Raw genomic sequence first — 17886 nt, 5'->3', positions numbered from 1 at the left:
ACAAAACAAATCAGGATTCTAAACCATTGCTTAAAAACAGAAATAAAAAATAAAGGAAAAAACATGTCTAAGATAGAAGCTGAATACTCCAAGTGAACATAAGAAGGAAGCACTTTACATTTTGATTTAGGGGAGTTTCTTGATTATTCACTCCTTATTTTACATGCTTTTAAAAAGAAGACTGTATTAAGATATAATCTTACACTTCATAGTGAATCTTTCTAGGAAGATCAAATACTTGCAAGTGCCAACAAGTAGCATCTTGATTCCAATTATCCACTCACCACATATCAAAAACTGATAAAAATGAGTTYTCTTGCCAAGACATCATTCTATTTAAATATATGGGTACCAAAATAATAATGGTAACAGTCAATAAAAAACAGTTTAAGAAACCTTATTTAAAATAGTCTAACCATAGGTAAATACAGCAATCAAAAGCTACCAGTACTTTTCTAGCAGACAAGAAAAATACAAGAAAAAGCTGGAAAGGGTTATTTTAAAACACTGTAGTGTAAAAATGGTGAAGGCAGGGGTCTCTTTTCGTAAGTCTTTTAAGAAAAAAGAAAGGAAACAAGTGCACTTTCAAACCCTTGTATGCCAAGTTTTAGCCCAGAGCAAGCTTTCACTGCTGTTACAAACCCTTGAAAATAAAGGTTTMTAATGGAAATGCTGACAGACCCTTAACCATAGCAGCATGAATAGCTATAATTAAAGAAGAGCTTTTGGCTACACCTCGCTCTGAAAATGAAAGACTAGAATTTTACAGTATACTCAAATATAAACAACTGGGAAACCTGGAATGAGACTCTAGCAATCCAACAAGGTATGTTAAAGGGGACTGCTAAAACTATTTGACATTTTAAGCTTTAAATATTGAGGCATTTAGTTAACACAACCAAGTCAGTATTTTCATAATGCTACTTAATCAGCAATAAAGAATGCTCCTGTGAGCCATCATCAGGGGTTAGCAGAAAGTGACACATGGAGTTATTATTTCCTAACAGCCTAGAGGGAGCTGCTTGCCTCTTTAATCAGTGATCTCACTTCCTTCCTACCTGTAAATTCCCTGTCATAGAATTATAAAATTATTAAGAGTGAAGTGTATAGAAAAATTACATTTATGGAAGCCCTACTATCTTTTATCAGACTGGATTTTAAAATCAAGCATGTAATCCTATTCTGAATTTGAAAACAGACCAGRCYTAATCAGTCTGATCAAGTCTGTAAYATTTTAACATCTGGTTAGTACAAASTCATCCATATCTTCTGAACCAAAAAAMGTGTGTTTAGTGTTGTTTTACTTGCATGACAACAGGACTGTTTTCAGTGAGTCTGTCAAAGCAGAAAAATCACTAACATTTTCGTGTTCCATACAACCTGAAAGTCAAAGTGTTTTGTAAGTGTTAAGGAATTTAGTTCCTCTGTAGATGGTATAAATAGACTGGTAAAAGTAACCAAATGTATAAACACAGAAATTGAAATAAAGAACTGTTAAAAGCAAGGCTCTAAAAAAATCTCTCTCAAACCAATTAATACTATTTGAGCACAYTGGTAATTAAAATATTTCAGCAGAACTACTTTTTGTAAAAAAAGGTAAAAAATACTGTCCTGTGACCTTTTGTCTCTGATGACCTGATAAATCTAGACTGAATTTTCATGCCCTCTTCTCTGTGTTACAAGAAGGCCACATAAGCCCAAGTCCTGGAAAGCTTAAAAATAATGCCAAATTATAAAACCGGCAATCTTTTCAGTCTCAAATTTCTCCATATTTCATCTTTAAAAACAACACAACAAATGCTGTRTATTAGCTAATGGAGAAAATGTCAAAGTATTTTTGAAGTCTCCAATTTATTCCAGGAAATGCGTTCAGTTGAACTGAAATAATAAATAATAAATCAACTAAACTTAGTTTTGTGCTTCATCTTTTTTCAAAAGACTGCCTGAAAAACAGTTGTCTTTGGATCTATAAGCTATTGACAGCTGCAGTCAAACTACTAGACAATAACAAAGAACCTAGTTAAAGAGAGATCTTGCATATGGGCCTCAGTATTCCTATTATGCACTCTTCCACAGCTCTTTACACATATTTCAGTCTTGCACATTTGAAGTAATGGCAGATCAATAGCTGCCTCTTAATATCTTATGGAAAAAAAAGCAGTTTGGGCTTCAAACTGGAGGACTGCTTCTCAAAGGCATCAGTAGACAAAAAATATGCTTATTGAAGGGCACAGTGGATGTTGAAAAATGAACTAGTACATCAAAGCAAAACTGCTTGAAAGTGGTAAAATATGATTTCCTTCTTTCCTATCGAACCCCAGACAAGTATTTAAATCTCCATAAGTGTAGCATTTGAATGCAACCTTGGTGAAAGAGAAAAAAAATAGAATGAGAAGTCTGAAAAACAGAATACATTCAATGAAGAAACAAAACTAGAAAAACAACAACCCCCAACTTATGTAATTAATACASACAATAATGTCTAAGTTTCCTGTAGCAAAGAAAAGATGATATTGTCTGAAACAGTAGCAATTGGATGCCTTTCTAAAGAGACACTAATTAATAACAAAATATCAGGATGTCAAAACTAATGTCCTGAAATAGTAAGGAAATATTTCAAAGATTCTATATGGACTGAAGTATCAGTAAATTTTGAAATTTAACATGTCATTCGCAGCCTTTCAGAGATTTTTCTTTCCTTTTACTCAGTTTCAGTAAAAAATTAGTATGAAGTACATTTTAACCCTAAAAACAAAATGCCAGTCTATATCCACAATTTAACTAAATAACTTACCTTAGTCTGGCTAGAACAACCTGAAGAAAATTCAGGACCATGCTCAGCTCAGCTCCTCGACAYGCAGGCAGCAGCATAGTAAAGCCATCATTTAGCAACTTTTCCTCAGAAAGGCTCAGGTAGCAGCTGGTCTCAAACACTTCCTGGACACCRTCAATGTAGGTTGAAAGCAGAGTCCAGAGATTTTGTCTCTGTGTGTAGTCATTTTTGGAAACTAAAAACTTCTTTGCCTTCTCACAGAAAGCATTTGAGATTTTCTCGGCTAGGACACTAATGTCCATGTTCTTCTCAACATAAATTAAAAGGAAAGCAAAATGACCTCTCCAGATGAGAGCTCTCCGAGACATGGTGATGGAGGATGGAGTCAGGAAATCCAAAAGATCAAACACCCGACTCACTATATCTTCTGTCTCAGCAACAATTGCCAGCATGAGGAACAGGTTAAAAAAGTTATGCAGCCCCACTTCTGTCAGCTCCTGCATTCTTTTCCGATGGAACTTGGAATAAATTCTACATTAGAAAAACAAACAATCCAGGAAAGAGAAAGTTTCTTAAAGTATGCAATTTTGATCTTCTTGAGTGACTAAAATTGTATCTTCATGCTTTTAGTCTACAGTTATCCCCTTCCAGTAAACCCTTACATTTTAAATAATCTTTTTTTTTTTCCTCTCTACTCTCACGGCTATTGGAACAAACATACTCTTTCATTTTCTGCTCTTGAAGGTACACATTAAGAGTTTCCAGTTGGAGGTGCAGCCTAACCCTTCCCCCTTATCTAACTCTACTACTAAGCTGAGCACAATGTTATGAGTAGACTCTCTCTACTMTGTCTGTGATGGGTGTCCTCTGCACTGTGCCTTCAAATCAATCGAGTTTAGTCCATGAGGGCTCCTAGGAAAGAAAGCTCAAGTGGCATTCCTTTGCAACAGCAAACCATTCCTGTACATCAACTTCTTCCCTGGAAACTTCCTCATTTCCACATGGAAATCAGCTACTGGTTTCTGCTGTTACATTATAGTGTCACCGCTGCTGTAATCCAAGTCTCACCTCCCAAAACAAGACTGCAGTAAAAAGAAGATTTCTGATAGAAAATTCCTTTTCCCCACAGTGCTTTGCCAAGGTCTGTATCAACCTGTATTGTGCACCTATGGTATGAACAGGTTTGAAAGAAAACAAAGAAATGGAGGCATTTGGAAGAGAAATCACTCAGAGAGGAAGCTGTTAAGAAATTATATGTATTGCTTATAGGAGAGTGCCCAAACACAGCTGATGGTGCCAAGCACTGCTACTTTGACACTTAGAAGTGGTTGACAAAAGGGAAAAATCTTGTACAAAGACATTTTTTCTGGGACTTTGCTTGGATGTKGACTTTTATTTAAAAGTCACCATTCCTACAACAGACAAGTAAGATGAATATTACTTGCTTAAGTTTTTGAGTTTTATATTTAAAGCTTTGGGTATATCCTTCACCTTTAAATAAAAGTAAGTGGCACATACAGTAGTTAAACATCCATAAGTGCTGTTTTCCTATTCTGTCACCTGGAAAATAGCTGRAAATGGTGTTGAGGTTATCAAATCTAGCCACCAAAAATTACAGCAGATCCAATTAATGTTGTTTAGTAGTAAATTACTACTGACAGGCATTTATGTTTTTCATGCATCAATTAATGCTTGGTTAGCTGCTGAAAACAGAGTTCATCCCAAAATCATAGCTGTGGGCTGTTAAATTTTGCTACTTGTGTAATTGATTTTTTCAAGGTAGAAATGATGAATACCGGTTGAGYAGACTGAYRCACTGTGTGTTGGGTATTGTTWTTCCCCCTCTTAAATTAGGGAAAGCAACAAGCTATAATAGCACAAAAATGTAAGTATAATTTCATTTCAGTAAGAACAGAATAGGTTAATTAAAATTTTTAAGAAATAGCAAGACATTGTACATGTCACCAAAGTTTGGATTTATAAATCACWGCAGGTCTGTTTTGTAGAAACAAATGTTGGAATCTGTATCAAAGACATTAGGTATACTGTTCTTTTCTGATCTTGAAAGATAAATCTTTCAAGATTTTTCTTGGAAGAAAAACACCTCATAGCTTTGTAAGGTGTGTATGCACATGGGTATTTTTTAACCTTTATTACTTGCGTACATGAAGATCTTACTAATGTTTAATGAAATTTTTACAGTTTTGTTAATACTTAATAAAATGTCTTTTAAAAACTCAAAACCCTAAACCAAAACTATTTCTGTCTCCTCTAGCTAGTGAAAAAAAATTTAACACGTCTGTACTAATCATTACAAGTGCTATCTCATTAATGAAGTCTTAGAGATTCATTAAGCATCTAAAACATCATGAGTTTCATAAAGAGCATATATATTTTATGATTTTTTTTATATCACTACTGACTGTACTTAATTAGTCTGTTTCAAAATAAAGCAAAAAGTTAAAATCTTCACAAAAATATGAGAAATTCTGGAAACCATTGTAAAGAAATTAAATATTTAAATGAAAATGCAGGTCTAGCAAGCGTCAATCTGTATGTTCTTGAACAACACATGGCTTACATGCAGCTCAAACACAATTTCTGTGTTTTTATTACATTATCTGTCTGGCAACTGGGTTGTACCACTGTACTCGTTGCCAGAGTACCAAATTCCTGGCCAGTGGGACAAAGTAAATAATCATAGGCTATGGATGCCAAGGTGATTCTTGGACCCAGTTAGAGCCTCAGCTGGCAATAAAAACTTCAGGGAACAACTGCTTTCTTCAAATTACRAATCACCCTGAGTTCCTCATCCCTTTTATTTTCTCATGAGCACARTGCCCTCTGCCTTGCATGTATCTGGAAGGGCCCCTGACTCACTTGCACTTCTTACAAAAAGAGACAAGCTAAATAGATCCATACCGTCCTTTAATTTGTTTCCACGGATGCACACCGTTATTTTCTTCTTTCATAATCCGTGCCAAAATGCTGAGGAAAATGAAGTAGCTGTTGCTGGACTTGTACAGAGAAGAGATCTCCTGTTCGCAGCAGCAGCGTTTCACCARCCCAAGCATCGACAAGGAAGTCTTACTAACATTTGCCAGATCCTTCAGACCAAGCCAAGGAAYAGTAAAGCAGCTGTTCTAAAGGAATAGATGAAACCAGAAAATATYATAAATTACACTAAATGCCAATATTCCAAAGGCAGTAAGACGCACTTCCAYTCCTTCATACAAATAAAAGGATATGTCCCTACCAGAGCTAAAAAAATTAAAATGCATTTTAACTGTGTGCAAAGTATTTTTACAAGATCTTAAGATGAGTGGTCCTGATGAAAAATAAGGGTTAAAATATATTACTATATTATATTTCATAATGGAATGGATCATAACAAATTTAAATATGATTTCATTAAATAAACACAGAAAATTTAGGCATACTGCCATTGACTAGGTAGTTTTACAGAARTATAGCAATCAAGCTTGGATACAGGAAAATCAGAATTAATCGGCAAAAATCAAGGACTGCCTACCTGCAATTCTACATTTTTATATATTCACKACTTACCAGATTCTTGCTGTAATAATCCCAGAGTATGGTGACAATAGATAGGTTCAAATTCCAGAAACTACACAAAGCCAAACAGCACTGAAGATGCATTCGTAAGTGTTCCTCTAACACACCAGCCTTGAAAAGGAAGCAAGAAATTAATTGTAGGAGGGGAGTGTCACCTTATCTACACATAAACCAAATTCTACCAGACTATTCAAAGTAATTTCCTAATATAAAAATTATTTTTAATTACATACTGTTGAATAAATGCATCTGCTATTACAAGCAATGAGCTAAAAGATAAAAGCTGACAATTGCACTCTGCAAACTAGCCARTGCAATAGTTCATCCTAGAATCATGGAATCATTTAGGTCAAAAAAGACTGCTGAAAAGGCTCATAGAAAAGAAAATAGGAAATGCCAACAATTTGAACCAGTGAAGCATTCAGGTTGTAATTGTGGRATAATGAAAGTGGAATTCTTGTCAWGCAGCTTTTAGTGACAACAAAACTGAACTTGCAGGGGAGGCAGGATATTAGGAGCTCCATGTTCTGATCGAAATCATGCGCTTAACTCAGCCTATTTTAGGCATCTACTTTAGGATGATAAATCCTATAAGGGCTTTATTGTCTCCACTGAGTGCARAAGTGTTTCAAGGGACCAACTTGTATTCAGTTGTGTTAAGCATAGACTTTTACATAATGAGTCTAACACTGCTCTGGGATAGTAGCAACTTGTTCTGTGACAAGAGAAACTCCGACCTAATTCTAGTTTTCAAATAACAGCTAAATACTGCACATGCCTGGAATTTCTAACAGAATAAAATAAACTGAATGAGAACAAAAGGGGCAAGAAATATAAAAAAAATACAGGATGAATTTTATGACTCAACATCAAAGCCCCAAAAAGGGGAATGAATAAACGCCTCAGATAAAGATTGAGAAATTACCCCCTTCAATTCCAGTTACAGTGATAGGTTCTTAATAATGCCCCAAACTCACCCACCTCAGAAAATGCTTCAATTAATGAACTACTTAAATAAATCACTAATTCCAGGTGATAGAAAAAGGTAACATTAGGTTATATATATTGGGTTTTGTTGGGGTTTTTTGATCTTGTTTTTTAGGGGATTGCTTGCTTGGTTATTTTTGTTGCTGTTTGAAAAAGTCTGTAAGTACCTGTTACTGCAAGAGCAGGACATTTTACAAGGGCATGTAGTGATAGGAGAAGGGGGAATGGCTTTAAACTGACAGTAGGGTTAGACCAGATATTAGAAGGAAAGTCTTTACTGTGAGGGTGGTGAGACACTGGGGGTAGCTTGGCCAGAAGAAGCTTCCATGCCCCATTGATGGAAGTGTTCAAGGCCAGGTTGGATGAGGCTCTGAGCAACCTGGTCTAKTGGAAGGTGTCCCCACCCAAGGCAGGGAGTGGGAAGTAGATGACCTTTAAGGACCATTCCAAACTTCTGCTCTTAATGCTACTTCTTATGGCTTACTATGTCTTGGAGAAGATTATTTTTCTGTTTTCAGTGTCACACAAATGAGTCTCACTCATTAACTTGTCTCTCTGTACTTGGCTGTACATTCAYGTGGAAAGCCTGATTTGCTACAATTTATCACAGCACTGCAAACAAGTATACAATTACCTATGATAACTTCTAACTATGCCTACCTTCTCTTTTCATGAACAATTAATGCAGAGCATATGGCTTCTAAAGTGGTACATTCCTTTAACAACTTGAAAATTGAAACAACATTTTCAGTTGCCATACAAAATTATATGTTCATGATGTTATGTATAAGATGCAAACCCCAATGAAATAGGAAAGTAACTTTCCAGTAAAGACACGTTAAAATATCCAGAATAATAATTCAAATGTAATAAAAATGCCTCCAAATGAACAGTGATACTCAAGTAATTTTCTATATATGACATAACTATTAAATCAGTAGACTTCCCAAAAAATTACCTTGCACCAAAAACAAGGGACAGAACAGCTGCTGTTGTTTTCAATGAATAAAAACAAGAGTTTTGATGTAAAACAAAAAAAACTGCAGCCGAGCATATCTATTTCTCTAGAGGAATCTACCCACTTATAAGGATGTAAAAAAACCCAACAAACAAAAAAAAAAATAAAAACACCAAAAAACCAACCCCACAGCAAAAAACAAAAACAAAACACACACACCATTCAGAAAGGGAATGCTTAGTCTTGAAGTTGTATTTGGTGTCTAGGGTTATGTTTAGGATCTAATTCAACAAACAATGATTGTTTCAGTTAAATTAATTCAAAAATCATAACAATAAACACAGCTGAGCAGCTTCAATTTGAACCATTATTTATCTGTCCAACAATACTTTTAGAACAGTTTCCAAAAGCAAGATAGCACTGAAGGCTTTATCTCAAATTTAATATGGAAGAGTTAYCCAGACTTCAAATATCCCTGGGATTAATGGATTCTCTCATTGCTCTTTTGCTTAAAATGGTCTCTTGCACTGCTGGAAACACTATCAGAACTCTTGAGGTAGTCAGTTTTTAATTTATCACAGAAGGGAGGAACACCAGATACTATCAAAATGATAGTACTATCTAAACACAACATTTTTCTCTTATGACCTCCTACTGTAGTAACAAAATTGGTTTTCCTAGAAATCCAAGAAATACTTCTCTATCTCTTTTAAGATAGAATTAAACAAAAAAYGCACTGAAAGTATAACAAAATTGAGGCAGAAACGAAACAACACAAAACATTTCTTTTCCAAAATGAGAAGTCTAGTAAGACAGACTGCTATTAGTTCTTGCAAACTAAAAAGCTTTTGATTCTCACAATAAAACTTCATAAACACAAATTCCTCTTACACTGACAACCCATAAATTTAGTCAGTTTGATGTTGCCTAGTAGACAAATACAGTTATGATAATATTACTACTACAACAATTTTCRTTTTGTAGTACAAATAGAATTGTAAACCAGCTTTATTTTTCTCTTCTCTTGGAACAGACTTTCAAATTACAACTAAAGTAGGAAACCCCTCATGCAACTAGGTTCCCYCAAAATGCCCCTTTTTTTAGTGATAGAGCTGGGAGCTTTTTCACATAAGCAATTTTCTTCAACTCTTATCCATGTAGAATTTAAAGAGCACAATTCATGGCTGAAGAACTCATCTGTTTGAAGCTGAAAGGATATATATATTCAAGGGAGCAGCACACTACACTTTCCCAGGTATCTATGATTGCTCATACCTTCTCACAGAGTATTTTTGCTCTGCATGTCTATTAATCCCCAAGATGAACAGTACCTTCACATCTTTTCCTTGCTCAGAAGCAGGCTCACTGTAACCTTAATGCAGTTCCTATCTGTAACAGGGCATTGCAGMAACCCTCTACCACCTTCACCTGGACATGCAACACCTTCTTCAGGAGGTCTTTATCACACCCAAAATCCAGCATATCCTGGATGAACATGGTTTAGGCTCTCTACTGCCTGCAAGTGAACCACTAAAAGCAACAGCATTACCAAAACTATCAAAATGCTGCAGATTTAACACTGGTTAGGCATTTTCTATGCCAATACCTAGCTGTCCTAAGGCTCTTAAAGTTAGCTCCAGCTTCTGCTGCTTCACGATGCTCTGTTACCCTCACTGGCAGCAACTGATTAAATCATCTTTTGCGCTGATTAAATCACCTTTTCACAGCACAGAATTTGAAGCTCACATAAAGAGAAATTAACAATCATTGGTAGCAGATAGATTAACAAATTACAAATGATTTACATTACAAATGTATGTTCTGCACCTTTTTCAGATGCTTTTGAACACACAAAACTACACATAGTTGATTTCTTCTTCATTTTCCCCATTCAATGTAAATTGCCWTTCTTCTGACCATGTACAGTCTACAAACTATAGGGAAGTTAGGGATTATCAAGAACAAGAGGATTATGAGGTTAATCAACATAGTACTAAATATAACTAGCTTTTAAGTTCCCATATACCTAAAAATGAAGTTTTTAACTACCAATTCCTTCCCTCTCTATCAAATGGGTGAATCAACACTATTATTTATTCATTTTACATAGCTGTTGCTGTGCATCTTTAGTAGATAACAGAGGCTACATGCTGAAAAGGATGGCTCAGACAGGATTTACTAACAAACTCATGCCACGTCTTAAAGGGCAGTATCATCAATTCTGTCCTGCTGTTCATTCTAAAAGTACTATTACCACTTTTGCTTTTCCCCACTTTTCCATGTTCCATTTCACTACTGACTTCTTGTCATCTCTTTGTGTTACTCATTCCTACATTTTCTGGATTCAAAAATACATAAGAGACGCAACAGGATTTGACAAAAGGTATGGGTGGCCACTTAAAGCTGACAGATCAACAAAGGAGATGAACGTGTCTACTGGTAAAAGAATATCTCCTTAAACAGCATCAAGAAAGCTGCTGTGCAGGGATAAGGAGCAGGATGCATTTTTTAATAAAGTACTACATTTACTTGTGCACATATAGGAATTAATGTTCCCCAAGGAGCATTTCCCTCGGGCAGTTAACTCCATAATGCAAGAAAAAATAATGAACAAATAAAAAAAGGAAATAAACTAGATGGTTCCTTAGATGGTTGGTAATACTTACAACACTGTTTTTGGAAAATGAGARTTTGTTTTAATTCCAACAGTGGTTGCCTTTGGAAATTAAAAGACATATTTGCTTCATAGTACTGTGACATGAATGACTCAATATGCAAGTCTTCTGAACTTGGCCACTTAGCTGCCTTTCTAAACTGTCTACAGTTCAATACTTGTTTAACAGAAGCATCAAAAACTGTATTTTATGTATGTTCAGCTTCAAAGTAATCCTTATTCAAAATAATAAACACTCACAAGAAAAGGAGATTATTTTGAAAAAAAGGTTAACTACAAATGTCTTCTTACTGAGTCTCAGGTTGCTGCCATACAGAAAATRCAACACAGAAAGGTGGCCAATTAGCTACTCAGCTACTCACAGTTTTTATGCATCTTATCTAAATCTCTCCAGTTTTTCTCACATCCAATAAGTAATGTCATCACTGTGGTTTTAATAGATATGCACAGTTTGTATTTTAGTCATGTACTGTAAAATACTGTAAACTGTAAAATCATTCAAAAAGTTAATCTTTTAAGCTGAAAGACTACATAACCAAGCGTCAGAGTTTATGTAGAGTATTAAAAAGCTGAAAAATCATGCTATCATTTCAACTCTCCTAACAACTACAAATATCTTCTTGTAGAAACTGTAGCTGTAACAAATACTGTTTCATATTCCAGCTTTAACTACAGTTGTTGCTACTCCATGAGCAAGACAGTAAAAATAATTAAGAAAACTGAAAGAGCTGATTCCCCTTTTGCTTTSAACAACAGAACTTTGCAGGATTTTTCTTAATTTTATGTACAAATGAAAAAATAAATTTCACAGACCAAACTGAAAAATCAACATCCTTATTCTTTTCTTCAACACAGATAAATAAAGAAATTCTTTTTACAGGCGTTGCTGATGCAACATTTGCAATTTGTACCACACAACTTCAGAACAAATTTACAGAGCTACACGTAACTTATTTTAAAAACTTGATGAACAGCATATTTAAAAGCATATTAAAAGGAGGTCAAGTCTGACCTCTGGGCCATGAAGCACTGCATTAACAGTTCTGCAGAAAGAAAAATGATAAGGTATGAAATGAGTGCTCAGAAACTAGAACCTTATCAGTAAGAGTTTGATTCAAGCCTGTAAGACAAATTGCTCAGCAAGGCAAGTCACCTTCCTGCTGTGATGGGGATATAGCTGAATTTTCAATGCAACTGACTATCTCCTTCATCATGTCTCCTCAACTTGATATCCTTATATTCAGTATCTGGTTTACATTTTCTAAGCATCCAGTTCTTATTCTGAATACATCTTGTCTGTGTAGCCATATACTACTCTTCCAGGATAATTATCTTTTTTCTTTATCTGACAATTTAGCATCAAGCACAAGCACTTTAAAGCAAGTGGAACTGCTAACAAGGAGGGAACTGTACACTGTCATAGTTCAGCTATGTCAAGGTTGTTCATTTACCAGTGATAAAAACACTACAACTCCAAAAATACACTTGTTAGTTGGACTTTGTTTTATSCCCTGTCTTTTCCTGAAAGCATCCCTGACACTTTCCTCATTCATTATTCTTTCCTTTACACACTTACTTGAGCATCAGTGGATTTTTTAAGGAGTTCTTCCACAAACTTCCAATTGGATTCCTTCTGTTTCTGAAAAATAATTATCAACATGAAATAACATTTGTATCCTTTATGGGAAACACTGTGTAATAACAGGAAAGTAAGCGGACAAAATATTTCCAGAAATATTTAATTTCATGACAGCAACATTGTAGTCATCACCAAAAAGAGATTTTTTGTTATATRAATGTAATTGGTATCTGTCCTAAGAATTAGCTCTCAGAAAGCCAATAAAAACCAAAAATTAAAWGTATGCAACTTGAACAGCTTTAACTGACTCATCTGCAATCCCAACCCTCACTATTAATGGAGATGCAAAACATTCAGGCWTTTTTTATTAGTCAAGCAGTATGTCTTACAATTTCTTTCTTTAATGTTCTATAAAATGGAAGATATAAAAAGAAAGAAGAAAAGGCACCATCTCACATTTTCTTGTTTTTTCCTTTTCTGTCCATTTAAGCAAAGTGGGAAAGAAAAAMGTAGAAGGCTTTGCAACTAGGGCCATTTTCTCAGGCACAAAAAAGAAAGGCAACCAGGCCAACATACCTACATTCCTATGAGACCCAACAATCATGTATTTCAKTCAGCCATGTACACAGCTTTATTTCTGTAGATAAGTAGATGTGTGAACACAGTACTTCCATCATTGGCCTACCTTACTTGTTCCCTCCAGTACCACAACTGTTAAACCTTGCACATTATTCTGCAGACAGCTGTCCTCATGAGTATAGAATTTACAATAAAAAAACATTTTATGCTTTGGTCATTGAAATATAACTACYTTCCAGCAGTAACACCATTGTGCTCCATCCTCTCATCTGCTACTGACAAAACTAGTTAAAGGTATGACTTGGTGACAGCTTCACACAGAACTCCAGAAAGTACCAAAATAATTTTTAAAATGAATTCTTTTTAAATATGCACTARTACTCATCCAATTCTGTTTGACTAATAGGTGACTTTGCAATTTGCACCACAAGAAAAAGGAAATACTTGAAGACAGAAAATGGTAGCGAGTCACTGTCCATAGACTGTTTATGGAACAAACATAAACAAAAGGACAGATCTACAGAAAGTTATACTATTTTGTGATTTAAAAACTTGAGCTGTATCAGTTAAGAAAGTCCCACTACTTCTACGTCATCCTGACAGCTCCTCTTTCKGCCCTCATACCTGTTGCATGCCACTGCTCAGCTGTTCTGGAACTTCTGTTTGTGAGACAGTTAAGGCCACAACAATGAATCTACCCAGAACTTTAGAAGAGAAAGAAAGAATGAAAAAGGGGGTAGGGCATGACTGTGGTCACAGAAGAGGGACACAAATAATTGTGCCAGAACAGCAGAGGGCATATTATGCCTAGGGCAATGAACATGATTTAAGCYGTTACTGATGCTAAAGGCTTTGTATCATGAAACCAGAGCTAGCATCCTGTCAGGAGAAGACATTGCATCAACAAACAGCCAAGGAGTAAAGGCAGCACTTCAAYAACAGGTAAACCCATGAAGGGCACAACCAGCATTCCCAGACAGACCTGGCCAGTATTTACATTAGTTTTTTGACTGCTGTATTTCAGAGCCTGATGTTATGCAAATACCTACATACTGGCATGGTCCTACTGCAGATTCTAATTAAAGCTAAGYGACTGGTAAAAGGCCAGATTTAGCAGCAATGTAGATATTAGAGTCATGCTAAATGTSTATGAGAGCATTGGATGTTTGGATCAGCCTGTTTTGAACATGTTTTAGCAGTAGCATAGACCAAGGACACATGTTTTATACAACAGGTGTTTATTGCCAAAGTTTCAGTTCGTCTGCACTATGCAGATCACCTTTCAAGATCTTGGGAGTAATCTAGGGCAAACTCCTGACACCAACTGGCATTGATTACAAGAGTGCACCTAGGTTCAGCTCAAACTCAGGGAGGAAGGACACCAACCACCTGCTGCATTCTTTTTAGTTACAATTGTATCTATATTTTAACAGACTTGTTTCATTCAAATGTCAATAGATAAACATCCAAACAGTATTCCCTACTGCACCAGCAATATGGCACAGAACCTGTTTACAACTGCTTACAATCTAGCCSTGTCAAAGAATATGTAGAACCTACATCTTTGACACCAAACCTCATGACTTAAAATATCCTCCCTCCACCCCAAGAGAGTCCTAAAACTTAGCAAAACCTGGAGATCTTAGAGTGCATAAAAGTGCTGCTAAAACATAAAACTTGAGCTGAGTTTGCAGGAAAAACTTTTGCAAGGACTAACAGCTGACTACCTGGAAAAGCCACRTTAGGCTTCTTAGCTGGAAGTCCATGTTTGCATATCTTGCCATGTAGTCATTTCAGATTATTCTATTCAAAGGCAAGAATTCTTAGCCCCAAGTAACTTTGCCYATATTACCTTTGCCCACAGGATATTAAAATTGACCCCTGCAATGTTCAGAAGTAGCAAATTTTCTCATCATGTCCCATTTGAGTTTTAAATATACAAATGCTGCTTTTCAGAAGAGTGAAGTGGGACCTGAACAGGGGAATATGGAAAGAGGCATGCACTGTACATCACTCAGAACAAAGTCTCTTAGAAACCTGTCCAAAATTTTCTAGTTTAAAAAAGTGGTTTCATGTATGTGAAACATATATTCAATATATATGAATCATTGCATATTTGAAATTGCATTATATAAGCTAAAGGGGAAAAAATAAAAAGAAGCAAGCCTGAAACCTATTTAGAATTTTAAAAGCTTTCATAACAACCTTCAGGCCATGCAGACCACATTAAAAAATTGAAAATCTTCCACAGATGACATAGGCTTAGAGGCAATTTTTGCTACAGAGCACATGAATAACCATCATTATGACACATCATCCTCCCACCTCTGATCACAGTTAATTAAAAGAAAGCATGTGTCACAAAGCCATTGCATCAAATGTTTAACCAACAAAACTGGACTACACTGGGTCCTCATGTAATTCCACTGACTTTGTAAATTCATATCAAACTATTTTACCTTAAAATGTTCAAAAAAACATTCAAGGTTGCAATTCAGGGAGGGGGACAGAACCTAAAGGGATGGTTACTATCAACTTTCTATGACAGATTATATTACTGTGGCCGGTGAAAAGGCCCTGATGTTACTGATAAGATTTTTTTGTACAAGAACAGGGATCCCTGGACAGTAACACTCAGAAATGCAAAGCACAGCTAATAGTTTGAACATAAAGACTTCCAGAAGTATCAAGAGGAGCATGCGCTGGATGGTCTCATGATTTACAAATCAGGGACTTGGAAATTCTCTTCTCCCAGGTGGGCTCTAAGGAAAAAGTATTATTTAATCTTGGGCAAGACACTTCCTATCACTGTGTCTCAGATTCCTACTTTAAAATAAGAACAACAGGAAGCCTTTTCTTCATTCTACTTTTTTTAGTAAATAATTCATTCTACTTTTTATGTAAATAATGTTGTGCCTGGGGCAAAAAATAATCTCTCATGAGGCTAAATACATAGTACCTATCAGTGTGAGACACAGGAAAAAGCCCCAATGATCAAAGTAATCACTATCACTGTATTTGAATTAGGGCATTAAATATAAGAAACCCAGTATAAATGTGTGCTTCACACCAATTTTTGTATTCAACCTGGGAATAACCTTTTCTCATTTTCTAAATTCCTCTAAGAAGCAGGGAGTGTAGTAATTCTGTCTTCCAAGGTCCTTCTATATAATGCTCTGGACTGTGTCCCTCTCCCCACCACATAGCAGCGGGGCAAAAACAAGAGAAGTTTGAGACAGGGTAATAACAGGTAATCTTCAGGGTAATAATCAGACATTGTCTGCAACTTTACACTGTACTAATGTGTAAGAAGTTGCTTCATTTTGCCACATGGTAAAAAGCAGCCTGCCATGGGATCCTAAAGGATCTGTGAACTGGCAAAGAGAAGAAGCACGAGTATCCCACATGGGTCAAGTCCTCTAGTGACCAGACATRGTCATGAATTTTTCAGCTAAATATTCAAGCACTGAATTACCACATCTTTGCTACAATTTAAACTTTTTTTACRAACATACAGATTTGAAAACTCAAGTAATGCTTAATTTTATTGGAAAGTCTTATTTTACTTAGTATTGTAARCATCCACAGAATTTCAACATTTTTCTTTCATTTCCTCTTTATATACTAATGCTTTTAAAGATCCAAAGACAAAGAGAGGGATTTTAAATGATCAAAACAAATTGCTCAACAAGTGTGATCATTATTCTCTTTTTACAGATCTGCAGTTCACAAACATGTTTCCAAGTTTTAACCTTTCATCCTAAATCAATATAAATTACAGTACAGATTTTAACAGAAAGAGGGTATGGCCTTTCCAGTTTTAATATACACTGTTAAATTACAAATAAAAAAGACAATTCACAATAAAATGCTATTAAGTCTGTTTGTGGAAGATGCCCAACAGACCTTGTGCTGGGCAAATTAGGAAATATGAGCAATGCAGCTGAAAGGTTACAAAAGCCATCAAATGGGGAAAAAAAACCCACAAACAAAAAGACTATCAACAAACACCTCAAAAAACCGACAAAACCAAAACAAACAGAAAAAAAACAGTAACAGTAAGAGCATAAAAGAGCAGAATTACAAGTGACAGAAGACAGCATGGCCAGATTCTCCCTAGTGCAAAAAACACTATTAGGGAGAAAAAAACTCAAACAAAACACGCTACCAAAAATAACTCAAGTTCCCCKGTTTCTGGGTCTTCGTCTATCTCACTGGCTTCTAACAAGCTTCCTCTATAGGCAATTAAGAAAAAYTGTCAGTCTTCATAAATCTCAAAATGGATTAATTGCCTCAGTAAGTGCAAGTTTCCTAAACCAAAACTTGAATTCAAGTTATTAGACAGTGTCTATTGGTAGCATACCAACACAAAAATTAAGCTGTATACACAAATACAAATGCATCTTATGATGCTATTGCTGYGCTGCAAAGGCAATTCAATTAGACAGATTGAAATATACCTAAAGCAGAGCTACCATCTTAAAAAAAAGGTGGGACTAATAATTACGGTCAATATTTGAGGCTTATACTTCATACAGCACAAACTAATGTGTTCAGCTCCTAAAACAACAAACCCAGTGAAGCATTTATGCTGCAGGCAGACAGTCTTAAAACATATGCTACATCATTAAGTATATGTGCTACAAACTAGCTGGGATATTTCAATTTTCCTTCATACAGTATTCTACTGAATATGTGGTGTATAACATGAGTATGTCTGGGGCTCCTAAAACATTTACTGACTTGTACAAAGCACAGTT

At 35.6% G+C, this 17886-nt stretch overlaps 1 protein-coding gene across 1 annotated transcript in view; it reads right to left on the bottom strand.

Annotated features, from left to right (window-relative positions):
- The window catches only part of MMS22L (MMS22 like, DNA repair protein), a 90064-nt gene that overhangs the window by 52416 nt on the left and 19762 nt on the right, over window positions 1–17886 (bottom strand). The window contains exons 11-14 of the mRNA XM_057364107.1: window positions 12545–12607; window positions 6341–6460; window positions 5696–5916; window positions 2795–3304 (exon numbers count right to left, since the gene is read on the bottom strand). Of these exons, the coding sequence (XP_057220090.1) occupies window positions 2795–3304; window positions 5696–5916; window positions 6341–6460; window positions 12545–12607 (914 nt within the window). The remainder of the gene's footprint in view (window positions 1–2794; window positions 3305–5695; window positions 5917–6340; window positions 6461–12544; window positions 12608–17886) is intronic.

Source organism: Malurus melanocephalus, unplaced genomic scaffold, assembly GCF_030028575.1.
Source record: "Malurus melanocephalus ecotype Western Australia unplaced genomic scaffold, MMel_1.1 scaffold_35, whole genome shotgun sequence".
Classification (NCBI taxonomy): Eukaryota; Metazoa; Chordata; class Aves; order Passeriformes; family Maluridae; genus Malurus; species Malurus melanocephalus.
This window is presented reverse-complemented; position numbering and strand designations above follow the sequence as displayed.